The 23,683-nt window shown below is 50.8% G+C and overlaps 2 protein-coding genes across 4 annotated transcripts in view; one reads left to right on the top strand and one right to left on the bottom strand.

The window, feature by feature from the left end:
• Myo7a (myosin VIIA) overlaps window positions 1-20,239 on the top strand; it is a 73,085-nt gene extending 52,846 nt beyond the window's left edge. For 2 of the 3 annotated variants that reach the window (XM_076938305.1, XM_034518313.2), the window contains 17 exons: window positions 1,664-1,781; window positions 2,307-2,433; window positions 2,895-3,178; window positions 3,754-3,944; window positions 4,466-4,590; window positions 4,951-5,108; window positions 6,029-6,182; window positions 11,955-12,110; window positions 12,576-12,681; window positions 13,425-13,538; window positions 14,385-14,472; window positions 14,632-14,738; window positions 16,664-16,849; window positions 17,230-17,346; window positions 18,105-18,188; window positions 18,991-19,110; window positions 19,587-20,239. In XM_076938305.1, coding sequence (XP_076794420.1) covers window positions 1,664-1,781; window positions 2,307-2,433; window positions 2,895-3,178; window positions 3,754-3,944; window positions 4,466-4,590; window positions 4,951-5,108; window positions 6,029-6,182; window positions 11,955-12,110; window positions 12,576-12,681; window positions 13,425-13,538; window positions 14,385-14,472; window positions 14,632-14,738; window positions 16,664-16,849; window positions 17,230-17,346; window positions 18,105-18,188; window positions 18,991-19,110; window positions 19,587-19,676 — 2,325 coding nt within the window. In that variant the 3' untranslated portion in view covers window positions 19,677-20,239. The remainder of the gene's footprint in view (window positions 1-1,663; window positions 1,782-2,306; window positions 2,434-2,894; window positions 3,179-3,753; window positions 3,945-4,465; window positions 4,591-4,950; window positions 5,109-6,028; window positions 6,183-11,954; window positions 12,111-12,575; window positions 12,682-13,424; window positions 13,539-14,384; window positions 14,473-14,631; window positions 14,739-16,663; window positions 16,850-17,229; window positions 17,347-18,104; window positions 18,189-18,990; window positions 19,111-19,586) is intronic. The other variant, XM_034518322.3, reaches the window with a different exon arrangement.
• Window positions 20,240-21,652: 1,413 nt separating this feature from the next.
• The window catches only part of Gdpd4 (glycerophosphodiester phosphodiesterase domain containing 4), a 91,399-nt gene continuing 89,368 nt past the window's right edge, over window positions 21,653-23,683 (bottom strand). Inside the window, exon 17 of the mRNA XM_076938320.1 lies at window positions 21,653-22,625. Coding sequence (XP_076794435.1) covers window positions 22,588-22,625 — 38 coding nt within the window. The 3' untranslated portion in view covers window positions 21,653-22,587. The remainder of the gene's footprint in view (window positions 22,626-23,683) is intronic.

Here is a 23,683-nt window from a genome sequence, read left to right as displayed (position 1 = left end):
ATGGATAGTATCTCATTCCCCAAAGATAGCCTCTTCCACGCCTAGGGTTCTGGGGTACCTTCCACACACCTTTCACCTTCTCTGGTTAACTCCCTGTAGAGCGCCTGGTTATGAATGCCCCCTTCAAGCGTTTCCTCCAGGCCTAGCCCCTCTCTCCTCTAGAGTATTTTCTTCCTGTATCCCTCCATCTCCCAAGAGGAAAACCTCTTCTTGGCCATCTCTTCTTGCTTCCCGTTGACTTCCGGCAAGTTACTGAAGCCTGTCCACTTTGTCTCCCAAACAGCTTCGCTTCCCAGTCCCCAGCTACCCCGGCATTTATTGCCAGCAAGGCATGTGTGTGTGTGGATGCTTTGGGTGGTGTGGTGGTATTCATTTTATTTTGGAGTCAGACCTTGGGGGGCAGAGTGGGATGGACATCCTCTTCTGGGGTCCACAGCTTGGTTCTGTCTTTAACTGGATCACAGCACCTTGGTGTGTATGTCAGAGCCCTGGGTTCCGCTGCACTGGACAGAAGTGGATGTAGATGCTTTTCAGAAGAAGGGTGGGAAGAAGCCACCCTGGACATAGGAACCACAGACATTTCTGTTAATTCTGGGGCCTGGGGCTGAGATCAGGATCTTCTGGTCTGGCTTCGTCCGAGGTTCCCGTCTTGTCTGCTCATTGCCGTCCTCTGTGGTCACATGCACCTAACCGGCTCTCCTGTGAGGACACAGCCTGTTGGGATGGGGCTCATGCCAATCACTTCTTATAGACCTTACATGCAAATGTGCACCCTGGGATGTGAAGACTCAAACACAAGGATATAGAGGGGAATTAAGAAAAAAAAAAAAATCCCGAAACCATTTCAAACTTGCAGAGAAGTTTCAAGTTGTGGATCCCTCACTGCCATGTTTGGATCCCCGCCTTCTGCTTTGTGGCTTTCTCTCCACACACATACATATTGTGTACTGAACACTTGGGGGTTAAATTGGTTGCATCAAACTCTCAGTCAATGCTTGCTGTTCTTGGCCTGTGGCCATGTTGGCCCTCTTGTGGGTGGCAACACCCTATATGTGGTTGGCATGAGTACTTTTATCTGGGGCTGGGTCTCTGTACTGTCACGGCCACATATTCATTCTGACCCCTTCATTCTACCCCAGAGCCATGGAGTTCTTACCAATTCTTAACAGACCGCTACCCCCGACGGGAGTGTCGCAGCAGCTCTTGCCAGGCCTGACCTCTAGCCAATTCTTAACAGACCGCTACCCCCGACGGGAGTGTCGCAGCAGCTCTTGCCAGGCCTGACCTCTAGGCCCATCCTCCCACTCGTGGACATTGCTCACTCGTCCACCTGCCTGTCCGGCCTTGTAGAAACCCACTCTTGGGACTCAGCTTTCTGTACCATGGTGCCACAACCTCTCTCTGCTCTCGTGCCTCCCCACACAGCATGTGTTTTCCGGTGGGGGTCTCCAAGGTGGGAGCTATGTTTCCTTTTCTGCCTGGACCCACACACAGAGACTTGCAGGAGCTCTGGTGCAGACTGGAGAAGAGAAAGCAGTGCAGCCGGGGTGTCTGTGGGCTGATGGGAGCAGAGGCCCCTCAGCCCTCACCTGGTAGAAGGGATAGCTGGTTTCTAGAGCCTACCCCCAGGCCTTTGATCTTTACCCCACGCTGCCCTCTGCAGGGAATTTATGCCCAGAGGAGAACCGACGCCCAGAAGGTCAAAGAGGATGTGGTCAATTATGCCCGTTTCAAGTGGCCCTTGCTCTTCTCCAGGTTTTATGAAGCCTACAAATTCTCAGGTATCTGTGGCCCCAGCCATGCGGAAGGAGGTGCCTGGTCTTCTCAGGTTCTCCTGGGAGGGGCTGTGGGAGACCCACGCAGTCAGTGTCAATGGCCCACTGGCTTGAACAACTGATCATTAGAGCTCCCGCTATGGACAGAGGAGGGTAGCCAGGCTATAGATGGATGGGCTGTTCTGTTGGGCTATTCCAAGAGGCTGTGTCTGACGGGAAGTGACTGGCTAGTGCTGGCCCACACAACCCATCAGCCCCGATGGCCTCTGTGGACACTGCTGACCTCTTCCTACATCTCACCTGGGTGCAGGGCAGGGACCAGAGGTAGAAAGGGGACTGAAGCTGTTTCTCAAGCCAGCTTTCTCTTCCCACCACTTTTTGGGTGTCACTTTGCAAGGTAGCCATGCTGAGCCTCCCTTTCCCTGTTTATAAACCCTGCAGAAGCCACCTCCTTGTTGTTAAGAGGATCAGGGAGGAGCTAGCTCCAAGATTGGGAGTCCCCCCCTCTCAGAGCCTCTGTCACTGTCCCAGGCCCTCCCCTTCCCAAGAGTGATGTCATTGTGGCTGTCAACTGGACGGGTGTGTACTTCGTGGACGAGCAGGAGCAGGTGCTTCTGGAGCTGTCCTTCCCGGAGATCATGGCTGTGTCCAGCAGTAGGTGGGGATGGCTGCCAGGGCACAGACAGAGTGATGGGAGGAGAGGGCAAAGTTCCTGGGGCCGGGGACACAATCAATGTTATCAATGTGGGGACTCTATGTCACCTTTAAAAGCACCCAGAGGGTGGCAGGGTCCTGGAATAGCCATATTCCATAGTGCGGTGCATCCCAGAGCATCTGTCTGGGGCTTGTGGGAGTGTATCTCAGATATGATGAGGGTAGGGAAGATTTCCTGGTGCAAGAGACATCAGGCAGAGCCTTGAAGGGTTAATAAGGACATAGATGGACAATAAGCAGTGCACTGGGCCAGAGTGGACCGCTTCTGGACCAGAGCTGGCTGTAGCTATGGCTATGTCTGCCTTAGAGGGTGATGTGGCCCACCCCAGTGGGCCAGGCCTTGTCCTGGAAGGGCCCTGTCTGGGTGTCTGGGACACTCTGACAATTGGCCTTGGTCTCCTTCAGGGAGTGCCGCATCATGCTCTCATTGGGCTGCTCTGACTTGGGCTGTGCTACTTGTCACTCGGGCCGGGCATGGCTGACCCCGGCTGGACCCTGTTCTCCGTGTTGGTCCTGTAGGGGAGCAAAACTGATGGCCCCCAGCTTTACACTGGCCACTATCAAAGGGGACGAGTACACCTTCACATCCAGCAATGCCGAGGACATCCGTGACCTGGTGGTCACCTTCCTGGAGGGGCTGCGGAAGAGGTCTAAGTATGTGGTGGCACTGCAGGACAATTCTAACCCTGGTGAGTGACAGCTGACATGGGTGCTCTGGGGTGGTAGGCAGACCGTACAGCTGGCCTGGCACTCACAGCAGGTTATCAGGTCCGCCATACCTGATCACACCATGGCACACCTCCAGAGCAATACGGAGCCCAGACTCCATGGGGGAGCATGTGGGAAATGGTGGTAGCACAATGACCATGAAAACTCAGAGGCTATGGGAACTTGGAGGTCAGGCTCTTCGTGCAGCCTGGTCCAGGGAGGAAGCCCAAGTGAGCAGGGGTCTGAGGCAGAGGGCAGAGGAGAGCCATGCATGGAGAAAGCCAGTGTGTCTTAAACTGCAATTGCATTGGCTTGATTAAAAATGGCGAGGAGAAGGAAGGAGGTGAGGAGTGAGGAGGAAGGAGCTGAGCTCTGAGAGGATGGCGACCAGCTTTGAGGACTAAATCTGGGTGTGGGGTTTGCACAAAGAATCTGCAGAGTGGAGGACGACATAGACCTTCAGTGAGGAGCTGTGGCTTATAAGTCACAAATGAAGATGTTCTAACCCACCCTTGCTTCCTGTCCCCATGTGGACCTGCTCGTCCCTGCTGCGAAGCTGGAGAGGACTCGGGCTTCCTCAGCTTTGCGAAGGGAGACCTCATCATTCTCGACCATGACACTGGTGAGCAGGTCATGAACTCAGGCTGGGCCAATGGTATCAACGAGAGGACCAAGCAGCGTGGAGACTTCCCCACTGACTGTGTATACGTCATGCCCACTGTTACCTTGCCACCGAGGGAAATTGTGGTATGTGACCAACACCAGGAGTCTCCCCCGGCTCCTCCCTTACTTTTCTTCTCACATCTGGTCATTAAAATGAGGGGTTGTAACACACTAATGATTTGTATCTTCTGTGTAGATGACAGATAGCTCTGGGGTTTGGGGGGACCACAGAGTTAATAATATATAGGCATCCTCCAAATTTACATCAGTTGGGGAGGGGCCTAAGGGCAGGGATGGGGAACCATTGCCATAATGTCTGAAGGGAAATGGGGCCACAGCTGGGTGAGGGTCTCTTTTTTCATAGATCACAGCTCAAAGATTCATACAGCTCTCCAGGCAGCTCCTGTGCAAGGCTCACGGGACTGGGCTGTTCTAAGCACAACATGCTCGAGGCACAGGAACTGTTGGCGTGGGAAGAAAAGGCTTGGGGTCCAACCCCATGGAGACCAAGTCTCCCCACCCCATTCTGGAAAGCTCCAGCTCTACCAGATCCCAGTGGCCCCAGCTGAAGAGCTGATATGTCCTCCCTATCTCTTGCCTCCCAGGCCCTGGTCACTATGACCCCAGACCAGAGGCAGGATGTTGTCCGGCTCCTGCAGCTGCGCGCAGCAGAGCCAGAGGTGCGCACCAAGCCCTACACACTGGAGGAGTTCTCCTATGACTACTTCAGGTGACGTCGGGTAGCAGGTTGGGGGCAAGAATGGTGCACTTTGAGATGTCCCCAGCTATGAGCAGTTTTTGTTGTCCTGGATAAGCTCCCTGTGTGGTCTCCTCTCATCCTTTCTTCCTCTGGGTGGTATATGTGCCACCCAGCAGGTCCTCCATCCTGGGCATCAGGGGCTGGGCAGGATAGATGTTGTGGTTTGGAGTGCCCAGCTCTGCCTGAGGTTGCCTGGGAGCAGGGCAGAGGCTCTGGAAGAAGTGGCATACATGTACATCGGGAAGCACAGCAGGAAAAGCAAGTTGGGGAGGGGCTCTCTACCCAGCTTCCTGTGGTGGGGCAGGTACTGACCATCTCCATGCCTGACAGGCCCCCACCCAAGCACACGCTGAGCCGTGTCATGGTGTCCAAGGCCCGTGGTAAGGACCGGCTGTGGAGTCACACACGAGAGCCCCTCAAGCAGGCCCTGCTCAAGAAGATCCTGGGCAGTGAGGAACTCTCCCAGGAAGCCTGCATGGCCTTCATAGATATCCATTGCCACGGGGGCTAGGAGGGCAGCAGGGAGGGACTCAGGTCAGAGAATGGCAGGGCTTGGACCAGGTGACAGATGGAAGACTCTGACTGGGCACATGGCACCTCATAGCTTGCAAGGGACAGCCTCATCCTCTGTCTCCTTTGATCTTGTTATCCTGTTAAAATATAAGCATTTTGCCCTGCACTGGGCCAGGCACAGAGACAAGAGCCAGCCCCTGGCCTCATAAGGATAACATGCTGGCCAGAGTCAGTGATGATGGTGCCAGACCAGGAAATGGCCTGAACCAACTATAAAGAGAGCTTTCCTGAGGGGTGGGCATACACCAAAGACCTGAGGCAAATCATCAGGGCTATTTCAAGGGTGCAAAATAACTTAGCATCACTGAAGGGCAGAAGTATGCCAAAGAAAGGTTCCCGGGGTCTGTTAAAAAGCTGGAGATATAACTGGGTGGTAAAGTGTTTGCCTATCAGGCCAAGGTTCTGGGGTCAATGTCTAGCAACACACACAGACACACAACACACACAGACACACAACACACACAGACATACACACACACATACAGAGAGAGAGAGAGAGAGAGAGAGAGAGAGAGAGAGAGAGAGAGAGAGAGAGAGAGAACACTAGATTATTCGATTAGTCTGTGTCCCAGGAACAGGAGGAGCTGCTGGGCAGGAGGAGGCAAAGTCAGATTGGGGATTGGACAATGTTTTCTGGCTGCCTTGGACACCTGGAATGTAGGGTCAGGGCTTGAGGAAGGGTGGCCATGATGGGGAAGGGAAGGGAAGAGAAGTGGTGAGCAGGCCCCATCTACTACTATGTAATTCAGAGTTCTGGGGCCTTGAGAGTCCAACCCCTACTTCCTAGGCCAGTGTTTCCCCTTCAGCCACAAGTCCTTCCTTGACAGCCTCTTACCTGTGCTCAAGTACATGGGCGACTACCCATCCAAGAGGACACGGTCTGTCAATGAGCTCACTGACCAGATCTTTGAGTGGGCACTCAAGGCTGAGCCCCTCAAAGATGAGGCCTACGTGCAGATCCTGAAGCAGCTGACTGACAATCACATCAGGTGAGCAGACACTGTGGGACCTCTTGAGGCAATTGGCCTGGGGCCTAGGGTCAACCTGTTAAGAGCCCAGAAGGGGTAACCCTTAGAACAGCCCAGCCCGGCCTTCCCAGCACCCACTCCTAACACCTGAGCTGACTTGAACTGAGGTGGCGGTCAGCCCAGTGGTCTGTCTGGAGAGGCTCCCACACTGAGAGCATTGGGCCTACAGAATATCTCTGCTTCACTTTGCTGTCCCCTCCACGTGAGATGGTGTGGAGGTCCTGTGACACACGTAAGGAAGACATCTTTACCAAGACCATAAGACAAGAGTTATTGGTATATGCTCCAAGAAGAGGGGAGGAGAATTCCAAGAGTGGGTTGTGCCCCAGTGAAAAGCCATCACACTCTGTCCGAGGGTTGATACAGAGGCCTTCTAACCAAGACACTCAAAACTGCTGTGTCTTTAGACAAGGGGGCTAGCCTCATGCCAGCAGGTCTAATAACTCAGAAGATAAACAAGTGAGCACTGGGAAGGTCCCAGTGCTTGAGTTAAACTTTCTGGTGAAAGACCCTTTTGCCCACATGTGTGCGAATAAAAGAGTTTAGTAAGACCAGAGAGAGCTAATCCTGGGGCAGAGGTAAGTGCCTGCTTTTGGAGGTCCAGGGCTCATTTCATCTCAGGCCCAATCAATCAGCCCCTTCTCTGGTCTCCTCAAGGCCTCATAGTGAGGCTTAGCTTTCAAGGCTGAATTCTGTAGACTTCATAGGAAGGTCCTTAGCTATTGTTTTGTGTTTAGAGTTATGTCAGAATGAGACCCTAGTGCTGATAGGAAAGGCTCCTGTGCCTGGATTTCAGGTAAGGCCCAGGAGATAGCTCTTGTGTAGGGAGATTTGAACTTTGAAGAAGTCACAGGGGGCTTGCTTTTGAAGAGTCAGGACACTGTTTTGATCTGCAGTGGATTTGGGTGGGCTACAGTTTAATAAATCACCAGTGTACTCCAAGCAGCTGCTCCCAAAGGGTGAATTAAAGGGATGGCAGGTCACGTAGCTAAAGCCTGTCCAAAACACTTGGGGCTATCCCAGAGCCTCTGAGGTAAGGCAGTCCAGGTAAGCTATTGAAAAACTTGAGTGAAGGTGTCCTGCCATTTGAAAGGAGATCGGAATGGAGGGTCTGGCGGATGGGAATACGAATGAAAATATCCTTAAGGTCTAACTGTTACCAAGGAGGGGCTAGAGGCTATCTGTCCCCAGAGTGGGTAAGGATTGGAAACTGTGGAGTGGATTAGGACCACAGCCTCAGTTATAGCCCCATTCTTAGAAGACCAAGGGCCACTCTCTCAGATCCACTAGACTTTCCAATGCCAAGATAGGAGTGTTGCAAAGTGAGTGACAAGAACTTACTTATCAATGAGAGTCTGTGAGCCTTTCTGCACATTTGGCTTTTAAGAATATTGGGATTTTCCTTTAAGGAAAGTCACTAAGAGTCTTTAAGGGCTATTGTAACCTGAGTGGCTGTTAGTGAGTGCCCAGGATTGGAGACATCCCAGACCCTGTGGGAGCTTGTTGGTTACGAGGCTATAGCAGATGCTAGGGAGGGTCTTTCAGGAGGTTACAGGAGGGGGGATGTTAAGATAAGGCTCCACACCATGTCACGCAGAGAGGAAGGTGAAGCTAGGCCGGGTAGAGCTTTCCCCTAATATCTACAGTGAGCTTGAGTTTAGCTACTGCTTCAGGCTGGCCCAGTACAGGGATATCCTGTAGGGCCCATGTTCCCAGTGCAGAAGACTTTCCAGACAGACCATTGTGCTTAAAAAGTCCTAGATGGGTCTAGAGTTTAAACATAAAGTCCCTAACTAGAAAGGAAACAGGGAAGCTAGGAAGGACCAGGAAGGAATGGATAAAAATGTATTACATCATGTGTCATACATATTAAGAAGGGCATAAAGTGGGCTGGTTGGGGCTTGCCATTAAAACCAGTGAGGATTTGAGTCTGGAAGGTCTAATCAGAAAAGGTATTCAGAGCAGAAAAAGTTGCTCCATACCTAAAAGGAATGTCACTTGGGTCCCTGCCTCATCTAGGGTTATCTGAAGTTCATTCATAGATGTGGCAGGAGATATTAGAAATAGCAGGCAGGTCTGGCTCCCAGCCACTGGCCCAAGACTCATGAGACATTAGCATGGCTGCTGCCTCTGTAGTCTCCTCTGTGGACTCTGGCTCTAAGCATGGCCTTTGTGCCAACTCTGCCACCCACATAGTGCTCTGCTCAACCCCAGACAATATCTGCCATCCTTGTGGTACCCGGTACAAAGAAGACTCTTAATGATTAAAGATTATCCAGTGGATTTATATATCAGCAAATACTCAATACACAAGATGCCCACATAATTAGAATTGTTAACCCAACTGCCTAATCTTGAATGAATGAACCTCAGACTGCTAGAGCCATGCAGACATCCTCTGCCTTCTCTCCTCTCTCCTCCTCCCTCGTTCCTTCCTCCTCCCAACTCCTAGCTCCACCTACCTCTTCTACTGCCCAATCACTGGCTTTAGCCTTTATTTTACAAATTAAAGTGGCAGAAGGTTCACAAAGTCACCTGTATACTGATTCATTCCTCTTCTGCAGGCCCTCCTGAGAAAGAGGAACTAGCATCAAAATACAAGACCAGGGCTTCCACAACCCACAGAGCTGGAAAATCTGGGAACCCACATAGCCTCAGGGGCCCTTTAGTCTTCTGAAGGAGAGGGAACTCCATTTCACTGAGTGCCTTCAGTCTGGAAACAAAATCAAGGCTACTTGTCCTTTGTCAGGTTTGACCTGAGTGTGAGGTTCTTAGATGGAGAAGTGCTTGTCCCTTTTCTCAAGAAATAGAGGGACATTCTTGCTTCTACTGGGCCTTCAGTCTGCAGTTTGGACAGGGCCCCAGGTGGCTTTGTGTATACGGAGAGAAATGCCCAAGTTGTCCACAACCATAGCAGAAACGCTCACTTACTTAAGTTCCCATAGGTTGGAAACAGATATGAAGCGGGCTCTAGATGGAGCTCACGGATGCTGAGATGGGCAGAGAGGAGGTACTTGCTGCAGCTGCATCCTGAGCTTGTCCTTTGTCCCTTTCTTCCTCCACTCTTGAGGTCACTTTTTGGTTGTTAAAAATACCTCTGAGGGTGTGTTTGGTAAAGTAGGGAAAAGGAGACCAAGTCCCTGGTCTGGCTTTTACAGGCTTGGCTTATAAAATTCACAGCCAAGACTGTTGTGGCCCATGGGGTCCAGACTGGCATACTTGCACACGGCTTCTGCTAGTCTAAGTTGAAAGATGCTGAGGTTCTAGGACAATCCTGTGTGACCTTATGCATATTGTCCTGGTTAAGACATTTAGCAATGGCCTTTGTCATCCTCCTACTAGGCAGGCAAATATATCTAGCAGGTCCCTCCCCGCTTGCCTTTTACAGTGGTGGCCTGATTTGACCAGTTCAATTCTGTGTCAGGTGCCATCGTGGAGGCTGGCTTGGCTGTGACCTTAAGAGTCTGGGTCTCAGCAGCCCAGGCACATGCTAAGGCCAGGTAACTCTCCTCATACACACAGCAAGTGGTTTGGGTGATAAATGTTTTGACAGGTCAGGTCAAAGTCATAACAAACCCTTTGGTTTCCTTAATGAAAGTAAAAGGATTTTGAGTAAATGGCTCCAGCTTACATGGTATTTGGGACAGATCCGATGCAGAGAACTGATGGTTACCAAGGGGATACAGAGGTCCTGTTAGTCACCTTGTAAAGGAAAAGGATGTTCTCAGAGGGAGAGGAGGTGAGTCCCTTACATGCAGTTCCCAAGTGACCAAGTGATCGAGAAAGTGCATCTTGCTGGTAAAGAGAAAGGGTTTGGAGAGGGCTCCCCAGGGAGAAAAGAAAGGCGATGAAGGGGGGGTCACCAGGGGGAGGGGTCTGGATGTGCCCTCAAGGAAGGATCAGGGATGGGGTTGGGTTAAGGAAGGTGAGCCTAGGGTAAGAGTCTAGTGAGGCACAGTGATCTTTCTCCCACAGTGCAGGATCCTGTGACAAACCAAGGCATCCTTCCAACCCTGGAAGGAGAACTCACTCCAGAGCCAAACCCATAGGCTGGAGCAAACTGAAGCCCCAGGGAAAGTCACAAACTGATCCTGGCCATGAATCAGTCCTGAAGGAGAGGGGTACTTGTTCAGGAGTGAAACCCGGCTATCTGTGAGCCTTCAGATCAGGAATACTGGACAGCAGGAGAACCCACAAATGCAAGCACAGTGAGCCACACACTTTGTCCCTTCCCACTCTGGAGAAGGGGAAAGGGAAGAAGGGTGGTGTGTGACATTTCCTTGGCCCAGCTGCCACCGCCATTTGTGCGGTACATAGCTGGTAAGGAGGTCCTCAGAGGTGAAGGCAAAGAGACTCTTGCCCTTATGAACTATGGCAGTCAGCCTTCCTTTTTCTGTTACCTTTCGTGTTCCATAAACAAATGGTCTTCCTCTATCACCCACAGGTGGGAACTAAGACTTTTCTTCAAGGGGTTAAAAAAAAGTCTATGCTCTAGAGCCCAGCCAAGGACCATCACCTGTCTCTGAACCACTCAGGCAGCCACCACAGGCACCAGTTTAAGTAGCTAAGAGAGGCAAGGCAAATAGTCCCCCCCCCCAACCCCAACTCCTATACAGGCCCCCAAAATGCTGTGCAGGGCAGTGTCTGAAGAGGCCGGTGTGCAGGTGGGCAAAAGATCTTAGCTAGACAAAATAAGCAACAGGGAGACTTACAGAAACAAACTGTAAGGAGATGGTGGCTGAGTTCCCAAGGAGCTCACCCTTGGGGGAGAGTGAAAGCCCCTCTTAGGGTGGTTAAAAGGACAGTCATGGTCTCACCATATGAAACGTCTTGACTAGCTCACTTCCAGATGGTTAGCCGGGCAGCTCATCATTTTGTGAAGGGCTGAGTTTTGTTGTGTGTGCTCTTCCTTTTTGGGGACCAGCTGTCTGTGTAAGACTCCGTGTGTCACTAGGGGTCAGTCTCTGGATGGTCTGGGCTGCATGGTAAAGTGTAGAATCTTCTACACTGATGCCAGGATACCTGGAGACAGGTTGCGGCTGGGGCTTGGCATGATTTGATTTATTCTTTCTGATGAGATACTGGCCTTGCTCTCCCTTTGGAAGGAGCAGAGACCTTGGTCTAAGTCCAGCCTGCCCCGAGGTAGTGACTGCCTAGTTCTGGGACTAGAAGAGCCCAGCATATTCCTGTATCAGAATGGCAGACACATTTCCCCATCTTTGCAAGATCCACCCTGGAAGCAAGCACATCAGGTCTCTTCACAATGCCAGGTCTTCCCCTGGGCAGGATCACCTTTCATCTCTGTTTGTCAGAATTTGTCTTGTTCTTCAAAGCCTACATTAATAGCACCTCATATAGAGCCTTCCAGGCCGCACTGCTCCATCAGGCCCAGTGAACCAAGGGGTGCACGAGGGTGTAGGGGGTTCTGCTTTAACAGTATAGATGAGTTCAGGAGCTCAGCGGGTGTATAGGTTGCACACTTACTTCTGTGTTATCCCTCGGGAAATCTCAGCTGACCCAGACAGAGTGCTGGGTAACTGTGGACTTTCATTCTGGCACCAGAACCTTGTGTCCCCATGGACTGGCTACTGTATGACCTGGTATGGGCACATGGCCACATTGAAGAGCACTGCTTGGTTCTGGCTATCATGAAAGTGTGTCTGTTCTGGTCCTTGAACAGAAAGTATAGCTCCAGGGTGCATGGTCCCTGTCACTCTGGTCCTTTTCCCACAGGTACAGTGAGGAAAGGGGCTGGGAACTGCTGTGGTTGTGCACAGGCCTCTTCCCGCCCAGCAACATCCTCCTACCTCATGTTCAGCGTTTCCTGCAGTCCCGCAAGCACTGTCCTCTTGCCATTGACTGCCTGCAGAGGCTCCAGAAAGCTCTGAGGTACTAGAGCCACAGAGACCGGGCAAGCACAGAGTGGGGGGCAGTTTGACCACACCCAACGGTAGGACAGACCCTTGGTGTGTTGGACTCTAGGACTTGACACACAGTGTGAAGACTTTCCCTGAGTTCCCAGCTTGACAGTGGCAGGAGCTGCATCCCATGCTGGCTACAGTTTGGGAACTGGCTGCCCCCTGAGTGGCTTTCACCTTCTGGAGGACTGGGAAGGTGGCCCCTGGGCCCCACTGCAGACTCTGCAAAGCTCACTCACACCCTTTGTTCTTGTCCCTCCCACCCCCATCCCACTTACTGGCTGGGAATTCAGAGCTTGGGGAGACCACATAGCTGAGTCCACTGTTGGGCATGGAGGTGGGGGTTCAGGCTGGGGCCAGTTTCCTGTTTCCTCTGCTTCCCAGCTGTGTGGACCTAGGAGCATGCTTCCTTCCCTCTCTTCCTCTGTGTTTTCAGAAATGGCTCCCGGAAGTACCCCCCACACCTGGTGGAGGTGGAGGCCATCCAGCACAAGACTACCCAGATCTTCCACAAGGTCTACTTCCCTGACGACACAGACGAGGTGAGGGGCCCCACACTCGGGTCTGATCCCTCCGCCTGCACAGGGTGTCTCTAACAACACCTAGTATCTCATTCTCTTGCCCTTGGGCAGAATGAGTCTTGGTCAAAAGACTACAGACACTCCTGTTCCCTCCACTTTAGACCTTAGTTCCCTCCTTCACCCCAGATCCCCAGTCAGGCCTTCTGTCATGAATCTGTCATCTTACCTTGTGTCCTGATGAGTGGTTATAATACTTGCCTGATCCTGGAGACTCAAATGCCACAGAAGGATTCTGTGGCAAACTCAGACATTTCCCAGACTCCTTCCCACCTATATTCTGTCCCATCTCTCCTTTTCTCTCTTTCTCAAACTCTGCCCCACCCCCCATGGTCACAGCTTTTCCCAGTCCATCCTCTCTTGGTTGGTTTTCTTTTTCATCCCCTCCCCAACACGCCCATACTCCCGTGAGTCCCCGCCTCTGCTCTCACTATCCAGGCCTGGACCTAAAGCGCCAGCACCAGGCCTAGTCCTGCTTGAGGGCCAGGGACAGTGAGATCTGGGAAAAGCTGAGTGGGAATTGCTCTTTTCAAATACTACATGCAGATCTGGATCCACCAGGATGACCAATAGGGCAGGGGGCTTGAAAGGGAGGAACTTGGTCTTGGTTGGTTGGTTGGTTGGTTGGTTGGGTAGGAGAGACAGCAGAGACGGGCAGTGGGGGCTGGGGGGAAGTCCTGCAAAAGTTAAGTGTGTGCTACCCCTAGGCTTTTGAGGTGGAGTCCAGCACCAAGGCCAAGGACTTCTGCCAGAACATCGCCAGCCGGCTGCTCCTCAAGTCTTCCGAAGGATTCAGCCTTTTTGTCAAAATCGCAGATAAGGTGGGTCTGCCCATCTTTTGGAGACTTGCTGGGGCCACAGGAACACGTGGGGTAAGAGAAGAGAGGTGCCTGCATGGAGCATCTATCTGCTCACCTCACATGGCACAGATGTCCTCTGTTCCCTAGAGCATGGCACATGGCAGCAAAGCTCTTCTGAGAGTCACATGCCCAGGCCCTGTGCTCTGCGGTCACAAGGCTCATTGACTTTGTACACTCAGAAAATTCACCCTTGAAGTAACCTTCAGAGGGGTAGACTGCTTATTATTGCTTCATCAGAGAGGTTAAGTAACTTATCCATGATCACACAGCAGGGACCCAGATCCAGGTGTGCCATCCCTAAAGGTCTCACTAGTCAGCTTTAATGTCTCCTCAAAGGGAAGACTTCCTAGAGCATCCTGAGGAACTGGAATTTCCCTTCTACTGATCACTGACAGCCCTGTGTACATTCAACCTCACTGACTGTCACTGTGTCAAACACAAGGGCCTAAAGACAATGTCTGTGAGGATCTCTGTCAGAGCCTGTGGGGGGAGCTGAACACAGATGCCAGAAGTCAGCTGAGGCACACTGGTCTTGTTCTTGGCTACGTTTGATTGGGCCTGTGCAGTTTTTGGTGTGCCGGGGACTGGGTGGGATGATGCCACTCCAAGCAGGAGGCCGGTGTTCCCGAGATGCTGACTAGGCACAGGTGGTGTGGGTGGGACGGACACACAGAACATCTCTGGCTGGGGGGTGGGGGTGGGGGTGGGGCGCGGAGCCTTCCTATAGAAGCAGCTGACAGGAATGTCCTTGGGAAAATCAGAACCAAAGCAAACGACCCAGAGCTGCAATGGCTACTACATCCCTAGGTCATCAGCGTCCCCGAGAATGACTTCTTCTTTGACTTTGTTCGACACCTGACAGACTGGATAAAGAAAGCACGGCCCATCAAGGATGGTAAGGGACTGGGCTCTGGAATGCTAGCAGCACAGGGACATGTTGGCTTGAGGCCAGGCTGTGAATCCCAGTAGTTAGCCAAGGGGCTGGAACCAAGCTGGTGGGGTCAGGGGACCTTCTTTGCTGAGACTACATGTGACTAGCTGCCCTGTGCCACAGGAATCGTGCCCTCACTAACCTACCAGGTGTTCTTCATGAAGAAGCTGTGGACCACCACAGTGCCAGGCAAGGACCCCATGGCTGACTCCATCTTCCACTATTACCAGGTGAGCTGCACTGTGCCCTCTGCTCCCCTTGGCTTCGTGGGCCATCTGCCTTGTGGTTTCACTGTGAAGCTGGAGAGTGCTACCGTTGACAGATAAGGGCTTGCAGCTGCTGCTTCAAATGCCTTCCTGTTTTCATCACTTAGTCTCCAGACAGTTGTGTGGATTCAGACTTGTCTCATCATCTTCCAGTCCTAAAGACTTAACTGATCATTCTTCTTCTGAGGTCCTTGCTAGCTCAGGCTGCTCCGTGCCCTGAGTCCTCTGGTTGCCGGCATCTGCTGGTGTGGCTGAGTCTGTTCAAGCCCTCCTTGGTTCTTCGGGCAGTGTCAGACAGGAAACCCGGAGGGGTGCTCACAGGCAGAGCCTGTCATGGCTGCCTCTGATTCCTTCTGTCCTTTCATGTAACCCCTTGAAATCACCGTGTTCCTATTTTGGAGGAACAGACACAGGCAGTCCAAGTGATGCAGTTCAGGTCACACAGCTGGTGGAACAGCGCTCTGGATCGTAGTGACTGCAGCTCAGTGCTCTGCACTTGACTGCAGCCTGCTTAGCCTTGAGTGAGAAGTGAACCAGGATGCCTGGATGGAGAATAGGACAGGGGCTGCTCTGGTGTAGAGCATGATGATCTGGAAGCAAGAACTGCCCTCAGTCAAACCTGGGCTGCCCTCCACCATGCCCCTCCCCCTACCAGGTCCCCCAACACACAAGTCTGAGTCAGCTGTTACCTCTCCTACGAGTTGATCCACATCAGCTTATTAATGGTTATTGTAAATGGTTATCATTAATGTCATTATAACTGAATACCTAAACTGTATCTCATCTCCCTGTCACCCTCGGAGCTGGGATACTCTGCCACGCCCTCTCGTGCTGCTCTGACAGTCTCCTTGGCCTCTCTTGGTTTGACTCTCCTTTCTGCTCTGCGTGGAATGGTTATCCTGCCTTCTAGAGCTGCCCAGGGCCTTCTTGTTGTTCTCAGGATCTAATTCGAGATCCTGGTGCTGCCTCCTTCTCCTGATGTCTGCGGCTGTAGTCGTGAACCCTGGCTCTGGCCACTCCAGCTACAAACTCTCAAGTGCCACCCAGCCTCAGCAGTGTTGTCCTGTGCGGGACACTTTTCACTCCCTTCTCCTCATCTACTGGGCAGTTAGATGTTTCATTTTAAAGGATGTCTTCTTCTTTGTCCTCAAGTATAGATTCTCCCCCACTCCCATGTCTGACTTTTCACTTCAGACTGTATATTCTGCAGGAGTGTGTGTGTTGCTGCTAAGAGTGCATCGTCAATGCTCAATGACTATTGGCTGGATTGATGGATTCACATATAGGTGAACTAGCAACTGGCTGAACGGATGGGTGGAAGGATGAACGTCAGATGAATTGTGCGTAGATGGGTGGCTAGATGTGAATGGATGGATAGATGGATGGGTAGATGGACCCATAAGTAATGAAGGGTGGATGGAGAGTCATTGACTCAAGTCTCTGATTAGCATTGTGACCTGGCCTGCCTCAGTTTCTCTGCCCTTTAGTGGTGGATAAGATGGTTCTGAGGCTCCTGTGGACAGTACTGGTAAGGCCGCTCCCCCGCAGATGAGCTGGCACTGGGTCTGGAAATTCAAGGGAGTGAGAGGGCTGGTGTTGCTACCGAAACCCTTAAGAAGATAAACAGGAAGTGGCTAGGAAGGATGGGCCCAGGAGAGGAGGGATGAGGAACTGATTCTGGATTTCTCCGTCTTGAAAATGGGTCAGCTCACCTCACTGGCTATTCAAAAGGTGGTGGACAATGTTCCAGCATGGCTCTGCCTTTAAACAGCCGAGAGCTGGGACTGTGCAGCTCCTGTCCTATGTCTCCTGTGAGGAAGCAGGGTCAACTGAGGCAGAGGAAGCTCTGGCCCACATATAGGGGATGACACCTGCTCTGTTTCTGACAGGAACTGCCCAAGTATCTCCGAGGCTACCACAAGTGCACCCGGGAGGAGGTGCTGCAGCTGGGTGCACTCATCTACAGGGTCAAGTTTGAGGAGGACAAATCCTATTTCCCCAGCATCCCCAAGCTGCTAAGGGAGCTGGTGCCCCAGGACCTAATCCGGCAGGTCTCCCCTGATGACTGGAAACGGGTAAACACGGAGGAGCAGCAGCGGGAATGGGGCCTCTCAGAATGGTACATTGCTTATCCCAGGGTTTGAGACAGCAAGTGCTGGCCAGCAGCTAAGGGGAGTGGCCCTCCTGTGTGATGAGGGAAGCCTCTACTCCATTTCTGTCTGCTTTGTTCTCTAGTCCCTGTGCAAAGGATTTAGTGGCCCTATAGTATTAATTTGCCCCATCCTCGTTGTCAAGGTGACCGGAATTTGCTTGATGCCCTCTGGTTTGTCTGCATTGGATGGGGGTAGATCAGAAACCAGTTGGCTGGGATACATGGGGACCATGGCAACACTGTCCGTGTAGACAAGCAGAAGCAGAGCTGTGATTGGTCCTCCCTGATTCCCTCCCCCCACAGTCTATTGTCGCCTACTTCAACAAGCATGCAGGGAAGTCCAAGGAGGAAGCCAAGCTGGCCTTCCTCAAGCTTATCTTCAAGTGGCCCACCTTTGGCTCAGCCTTCTTTGAGGTGAAGGTATGTCTTCAGGGGACCTTCTGAGGGCAGGTAGGGGTAAAAGGTCGGGAGTGAGGCAGCACAGAAACTGGAATGGAGGTGACAGCAGCTGCCTTGAACACCTGCTGGCACAGAAAGGAGGGGAGCATCGTTAACTTTGGCCCACTAAGGACAGCCAGAACTTGGGCCACAGAGGGAGACAGTCATATAAACAGGCTGGAATAATGGAGGGTGGTTTGTCCCATAATAGTGGGCCCCTGTGAGGTAGCAGAGCCAGCAGGTTGTGCTTCCTGGAGCAGGTGATGTTGGGCTTTCCAGGAAGTCCTCTGCCAAGGGTCCTATATAGATAAAGGCCCACAGGCCTGAGAGCTCAGGTCTGGGCAGGAAATGAAAAAGGCTAACTGTGGCTAAGTGTGGTGAGAGACAGGGCGCCAAGCCGGTGAGGGTCAGAGTCTCCTCAAGGGACAGCGAGACTGGGGAGGTTCGGGACTGGGGCAAGAGTACCATATGGATGTTTTTACCATATGTTGAAACTTTCAATGGAGAAAGGACATAGTAAAAACTTTCAGGGAAGCAAGAGGGAAAAGATGGGACTTCTTCTGGGGACCCATGAATGAGGCTGTGGGCAGAGGGAGAAAGCGGGAGGCTTTGGCAGGGATGGCTCCACATAGGCAGCCAGGCTGGGTTGATCTTTTCCTGGCTCAGATGGCTTCATGCCTGTCTGCAAACCCGTCTTGCTCTGGACTCCCATTTGATGATGCCTCTGCTTTCTTTGCTAGCAAACTACAGAACCAAACTTCCCAGAGATTCTCTTAATTGCCATCAACAAGTATGGGGTCAGCCTCATCGATCCCAGAACCAAGGTGAGCAGGGCAGGAGTGAGCAGGTTGGAGTGAGGACCAACCAAGGTCCCAGACATCTTCCTGTCATCTACTGTCCCCAGTTCAGAGCCCCTGGGTGCCCACCTTGAAAGGCTGCCTGTGCTTGCCACATGAAAGGCTCAGTCATTTGTTCCACCAAAATTGCAACCTTCAACTTATTACCAAATTCTTGCTGCTAAGTTCCACAAACTCCTTTTAGCACCCAGCTTTTCAACGTCACTGGATGCCACAGACCGACACCTCTTTCCAAAATGGTCTCTGACTATCTGGTCAGGATGATAAATGGCAGAGCATGTGCAGGGTGGCTGTGCTTATGCACCGAAAGGCCAGTCCCACTGTGAGGCCAGAGGTTGTGCTTCTGAATAATAGATAGAAATCACGAATGATTGACGTCTTCTTGCTGCATGATGTCATGGTCACATGGGCTCTCTGCCTTCCTTTGTCATTCTTTCTGAGGCATTTTGGGGCTTCTACTCTACACAATTCATGTATCCTGTGTCCTTCCAAGGCTCTTCTCCGTCCCATTTTTCTCTTTAAACTCATCAGGCTATCTCATTCAGACCAACAGTTGACAGTGCTCTCAGGCACCTACGTTTCTATATTTGGCCCTAAGTACATGACAGCCTCCAGGGCAAGGCAAGGCATGGAGGAGAAGGGACCTGCTCCCTGGCAGCTCCACACAGAGCTGGCCACTCCCTCTTGTTCCTTTCCTCGTGTGAGGGCTCAGGCTTTCTTTGCGGGGGGTATCTGTGGGCTGTGCATCTGTATTTACCTTCTCTCCTAGGACATCTTGACTACCCACCCCTTCACCAAGATCTCCAACTGGAGCAGTGGAAACACCTACTTCCACATCACCATTGGGAACTTAGTCCGTGGGAGCAAACTGCTCTGTGAGACATCACTGGTGAGAGCGCCTCCTAGTGGCCGGCATGGTTCCCTGCCTCTCCTGGTGGAGTCTGTTAGAAGCCTAGTTTATTTAGGTCTGGGGAAAACGGTCAGCTAGGGTAGAGGAAGAGAACTGTCATTCACCTGCTGTTTTAGTATCTGGCCATTGAGCCAGTGAATGTGGGCCTTCAGCCCACATGTAACAGAAGAGTCATTAGCAATGAGACCTTCCACATGAGCCCAAATTTCCAAGGTGCAGCTTAACTGGTAGTTTTTGCAGTCACTCCTGCAACAAGGCATCCAGGCTTAGAGGGACCACAAGCCTGGGGCTCAAGAAGGCAAGATGAACCCAGCCACTCAAATGTGTAGATGGGGACAGATTTGCTTTGTTTCTGAATTGTGCCCACTGCAGTATGTTCTGGGAGCCGTGTCTGTGTGTGAGGGGCTTGCGTGTTCCACTGTGGGCTCTGCTTATTTTCCTACCCCTGGTTTCAGGGATACAAAATGGATGATCTTCTGACTTCCTACATCAGCCAGATGCTCACAGCCATGAGCAAACAGAGGAACTCCAGGAGTGGGAGGTGAACAGTAGAGGAGACGCTGGCTCAGGCCTTGGCCATCTAGGCAGGGAGGCTGGACTGACCATATCTGCTGGCCATCTGACCTGCCTGCCACGAGGTCCAGACTTTTCTGCATCCACCTATGGCATCTGGGTTTGCTGTCACCCTACTTTGTTGTGGCCTTCCTGGTGTAAGAGCCTTGTTCCTTGGTCACCTCTCCTGATTGAGATCAGCTCCATCAAGCAACCTCTTTTGACTTTCTGTATACGGATGGGGCAGAGGAATCAAGGGCAGCTTAGCTATCTCTGCACCTGGAACAACCAAACTATTTGTGCATTGAACTAATGATACTCTGAAACCCAAGGGACTGGATTCGGGGTTCTCAGCACTGGCCCCTGTCATAAGCACTACCACTGAGGACTCTCTGGAGGACTCCTTCAGTATCACCTGCTCCAGGAAGCCCCCTAGACTACCTCCTGAGTCTGGACAAAGCCTCCTGATTCTACCTAGATCACTCCTGTGACAGCCATGTGCTGGGTCCCTGTTAAAATCTCCCTGACCACCTGAGGGCATAAAGCATGTGTCTTATCCTCTGGTCTCATGGTGGTCTTTGCTGGGGGAGACAATGTGGGGTTGGGGTACAAATCTGTAGGGGGTGGCCTATGAAGCTACTTCTTCTACTTGTCTGACCAACTGCTTTACATTTAGGGTTTGGCATGCTTAAGCCAAGGTTTCCTTGAATCTTAAATAACCACTTGGGACAGGGGTTGGGGAAAATGATTGCCACTGGCCAGAGAGGGGAAGGCCCGAGTATGTGTATAAATTGTGTGTGTGTGTGTGTGTGTGTGTGTGTGTGTGTGTGTGTGTGTGTGTTTAGGGGGTAGAGTATAGAGGATGGGTAGCATTCTGGCTCTTAAGTAGGGCCAATGGAGGCAGAGTAGCCCCTCACATCTTGCCAGAAGCTTCTCCTTGGTTTAGCAAGACATTTCCAAGAATGATAATACTTCCTTGAATGAAATGCTAACATCCAGTGATGGTGCTTTGTGACCAGAATGAGTCTGGGGGTGACTGAGTAGATCTGGGGCAGGAGCTTCAGATGGGATGGTGGCTGAAGCAAGTAGCTACTGGTGTGACAGTTGAGAATCTCTTTGAGCTGGTAATGTTTGGGACTTCCATCAGCATCTCCCTGAGACGTCACATTAAGCACAGGCTGCCATATCTGTGTGACTAACCACCCCAGGGGGTGCTGTAGCTGACCAGTGAAGTGCATGTGTAGGAGAGGGCAGCTGGTGTACACAAGCAGAGAACCCAGATCCAGCAGCCTCATTCTATGGAATGGCTGCCTTGGCTGTTGAGAAGGCAGGAAATGCCTTGTCCTATAACACTCACATGACTCCACAGTCAACTAGATAAATGTGACCCATGGAGAAATGATGCTATAGTTTTCTCTATATCTTCATGCTGAGGGGAAGGGTGAGGTCCAGGGGGAGTGTGAATGGATTGTCGGGAGCCATTTTTGCCTGCTAAGCAGAGTCAAAACAGGTCAGGGGTTGCTGGCCTGGCAGGATGTTCTGTGGGCAGACAGATTTCCTGGCCTGCTGACACATGGGACGATATGAGGAGATACTTTGAGGGTCAAGGCAAGGGGCTGAATATTCTATTAACCTTGGTAGAAGGAACAGAAAAGCCTCCAAATGGGAACAGATATCCTATGTTGTCAGCCACTGTTTCTGCTAGTTTGTGACTTTGCTTCCCACTGCACTGCAGGGTATAAAATGCTATTGAGAAATAAACTCAGAACTGTAGTAGTCACTGGAATATTCTCGAATCTATCTGTGTCTTCTCTCTGCCTTTCCTATTGTTAATCCTCACTCCCCACTCAGAGGTCTGTCTGCCTGGTGCTGGCTGGCCCAGCACAATGGATGAAAGAAGTATCATAGAACTCAACTCACTATTGCTAACACTGGGCTCCCAAAGGGAGCCAAATGATTGTTCTGAGTTCCATTTTTCTGGTAAGGCCAAAGGCTATTTATTGAGTGAAATGGGATCATGAATTGTAAACCTCAGCCATTAGGGAGCAACCATCCCACAGTCTTTTCAGCCTAGGTGACCACAGAGGCACAAACAACACACTGGCTTCCTGGGAGGTTGCCTTTATTATAAGCTGACATGACTAGACACTTCAGCAGGAAGTACAACAGAAGCATAAGATGAGACAGCCCTGCAAACCCGGAGAGCAACCAGCTCCAGGTCCACGACTGTGTACCACTGTTTCCCTGGCCTATCTCCTGAAGTGCATCCTGTAGAGGAGCAAGGCCAGAGACCTGCTCCTGGAAGCCTCAGTGGTCTTGCTGTGAACCTTCTTGACCACACCCTACCATCACCATAGTTAGAGAAGAGAGGAGGAGAGGGCAAGGTGAAGTTAAATTTTCTCCAGTGGGAGAAGGAAGACATAATTGAGGAGGGAATATGCCATGTAAACAGACTCCTGGGAAGGGATTCAGTTATACAGGGTCACAGTGTTCTTCAGTGAGGAGTGTACCATCAAACTTGGAGGTTTGATGTTCTCTATAGGGATGCTGGTTGTTTGATACTCCCCTTAGGAGACATGGTACTGTTGAGAGGAGCATTCGAGATCTATCTCACACCCCTCTTAGGATATTTTGGTGGTTCAAGGTTCCTTTTGGAAGCTGTGACAGAGCATTGTCATTTTGGGGGGACCCTTGAGGTATAGTATTCTTTTAGAGGTTACTGGTGGCATGGCACTAATAACTCCTTTGGGGAGATACTGGTGGCTTGATATTCTTCTTTGCAAGTCCTAATAGAACAATGCTGTGCTGGAGGAAATCTGGTGGTTTGAGAGCCTCCTCTTTCAGGACTTGTGAAATGGAGAGAGTTTGAATATCTCAGAAGGCTGGAATCTGGCCAGAGTTTTCCTATGCGTTTTCTGTTGTAGGCCCTTTTTCCTGAAATTCTGTAGGGGAGAGAAAAGATAAACAGATTTCCCAACTGTCACTCTCCAGATTTTTGTTTACTATATAGTGAGCTCACAGCTGTGGCTAGCATGTTAGCACTGATTCCAACCCACCACTGGCTTACTCTAAACTTTCAGTCACTGCACAGTTTTATGCAAACCTTACAGATAACCCTCCATTTCATCCAGACCCACAAAAGTCGTTGTGTGATCCAAGGGTGTTCAGTAGTCAGTGACTGAAATTATCTTCAAGTGATCAGCTGTGACGTCCTGCTCCTAAATTCCCAGCACTTAGGGAGGATTACAAGCTGGAGGCCAGCTTAAGCTTCAGGGTGAATTCCTCTTTCAATCTACCTGTCAAAACTGAACACTTCCCCCCACCAGAATGGGAATTTCTTGGGGGAACTTTGACTTGCTTGCTGTTATGTTCCCAATACCCAGAAAAATGTCACATACTAGAAGCCTAATACACCCTACTTTCTTGGTGGAAAAACTGGTAGGTGGGGGAGCTAGGGAATTCAGATACACCTTCAAGTAGAAAATCAACTATAAAAGTGTGTAAAGTATAAAGAAAAAAATCATATTACAGTTATTTGAGAGTTAACAATATAGTGAGGAATTATAGGACCCTCAAGGAGGGAAGACTATCCCAACTGTATGTTTCCTGCAAGACACTTATTTTAGATACTAAAAATATAAATAGAGGTAAATGCTTTTAAAAGGTAGGTCATACCAACACTAGAGAAAAGTCAGGGTTTCTATTAATATTATACCAAATAGATTTAAGAATTATATTATTTACCCAAAATAATAAAAGTTTTATTATTGACTTAATTAACGTTCATAGTATACTCTGTCTAATTACAGAATGCATTATTTACATATATACATGGGAAAAATCAACAAAGATAGGCTGCATTATAGGCATAAAATAGTCATAGTAAATACAAAGGGACTAATAATCATTCTAATTATATTCTCTGGAAATAGAAATTTAAAGTAGAAAATAATGGCAATATTTCTGGAGAAGTTGGAGCTGTGAATCTAGCTCAGGAATA

Source organism: Arvicanthis niloticus, chromosome 1, assembly GCF_011762505.2.
Source record: "Arvicanthis niloticus isolate mArvNil1 chromosome 1, mArvNil1.pat.X, whole genome shotgun sequence".
NCBI classification, from domain to species: domain Eukaryota; kingdom Metazoa; phylum Chordata; class Mammalia; order Rodentia; family Muridae; genus Arvicanthis; species Arvicanthis niloticus.
Note: the sequence above shows the minus strand (reverse complement) of the source record. Positions and strands in the feature narration are given on the sequence as shown.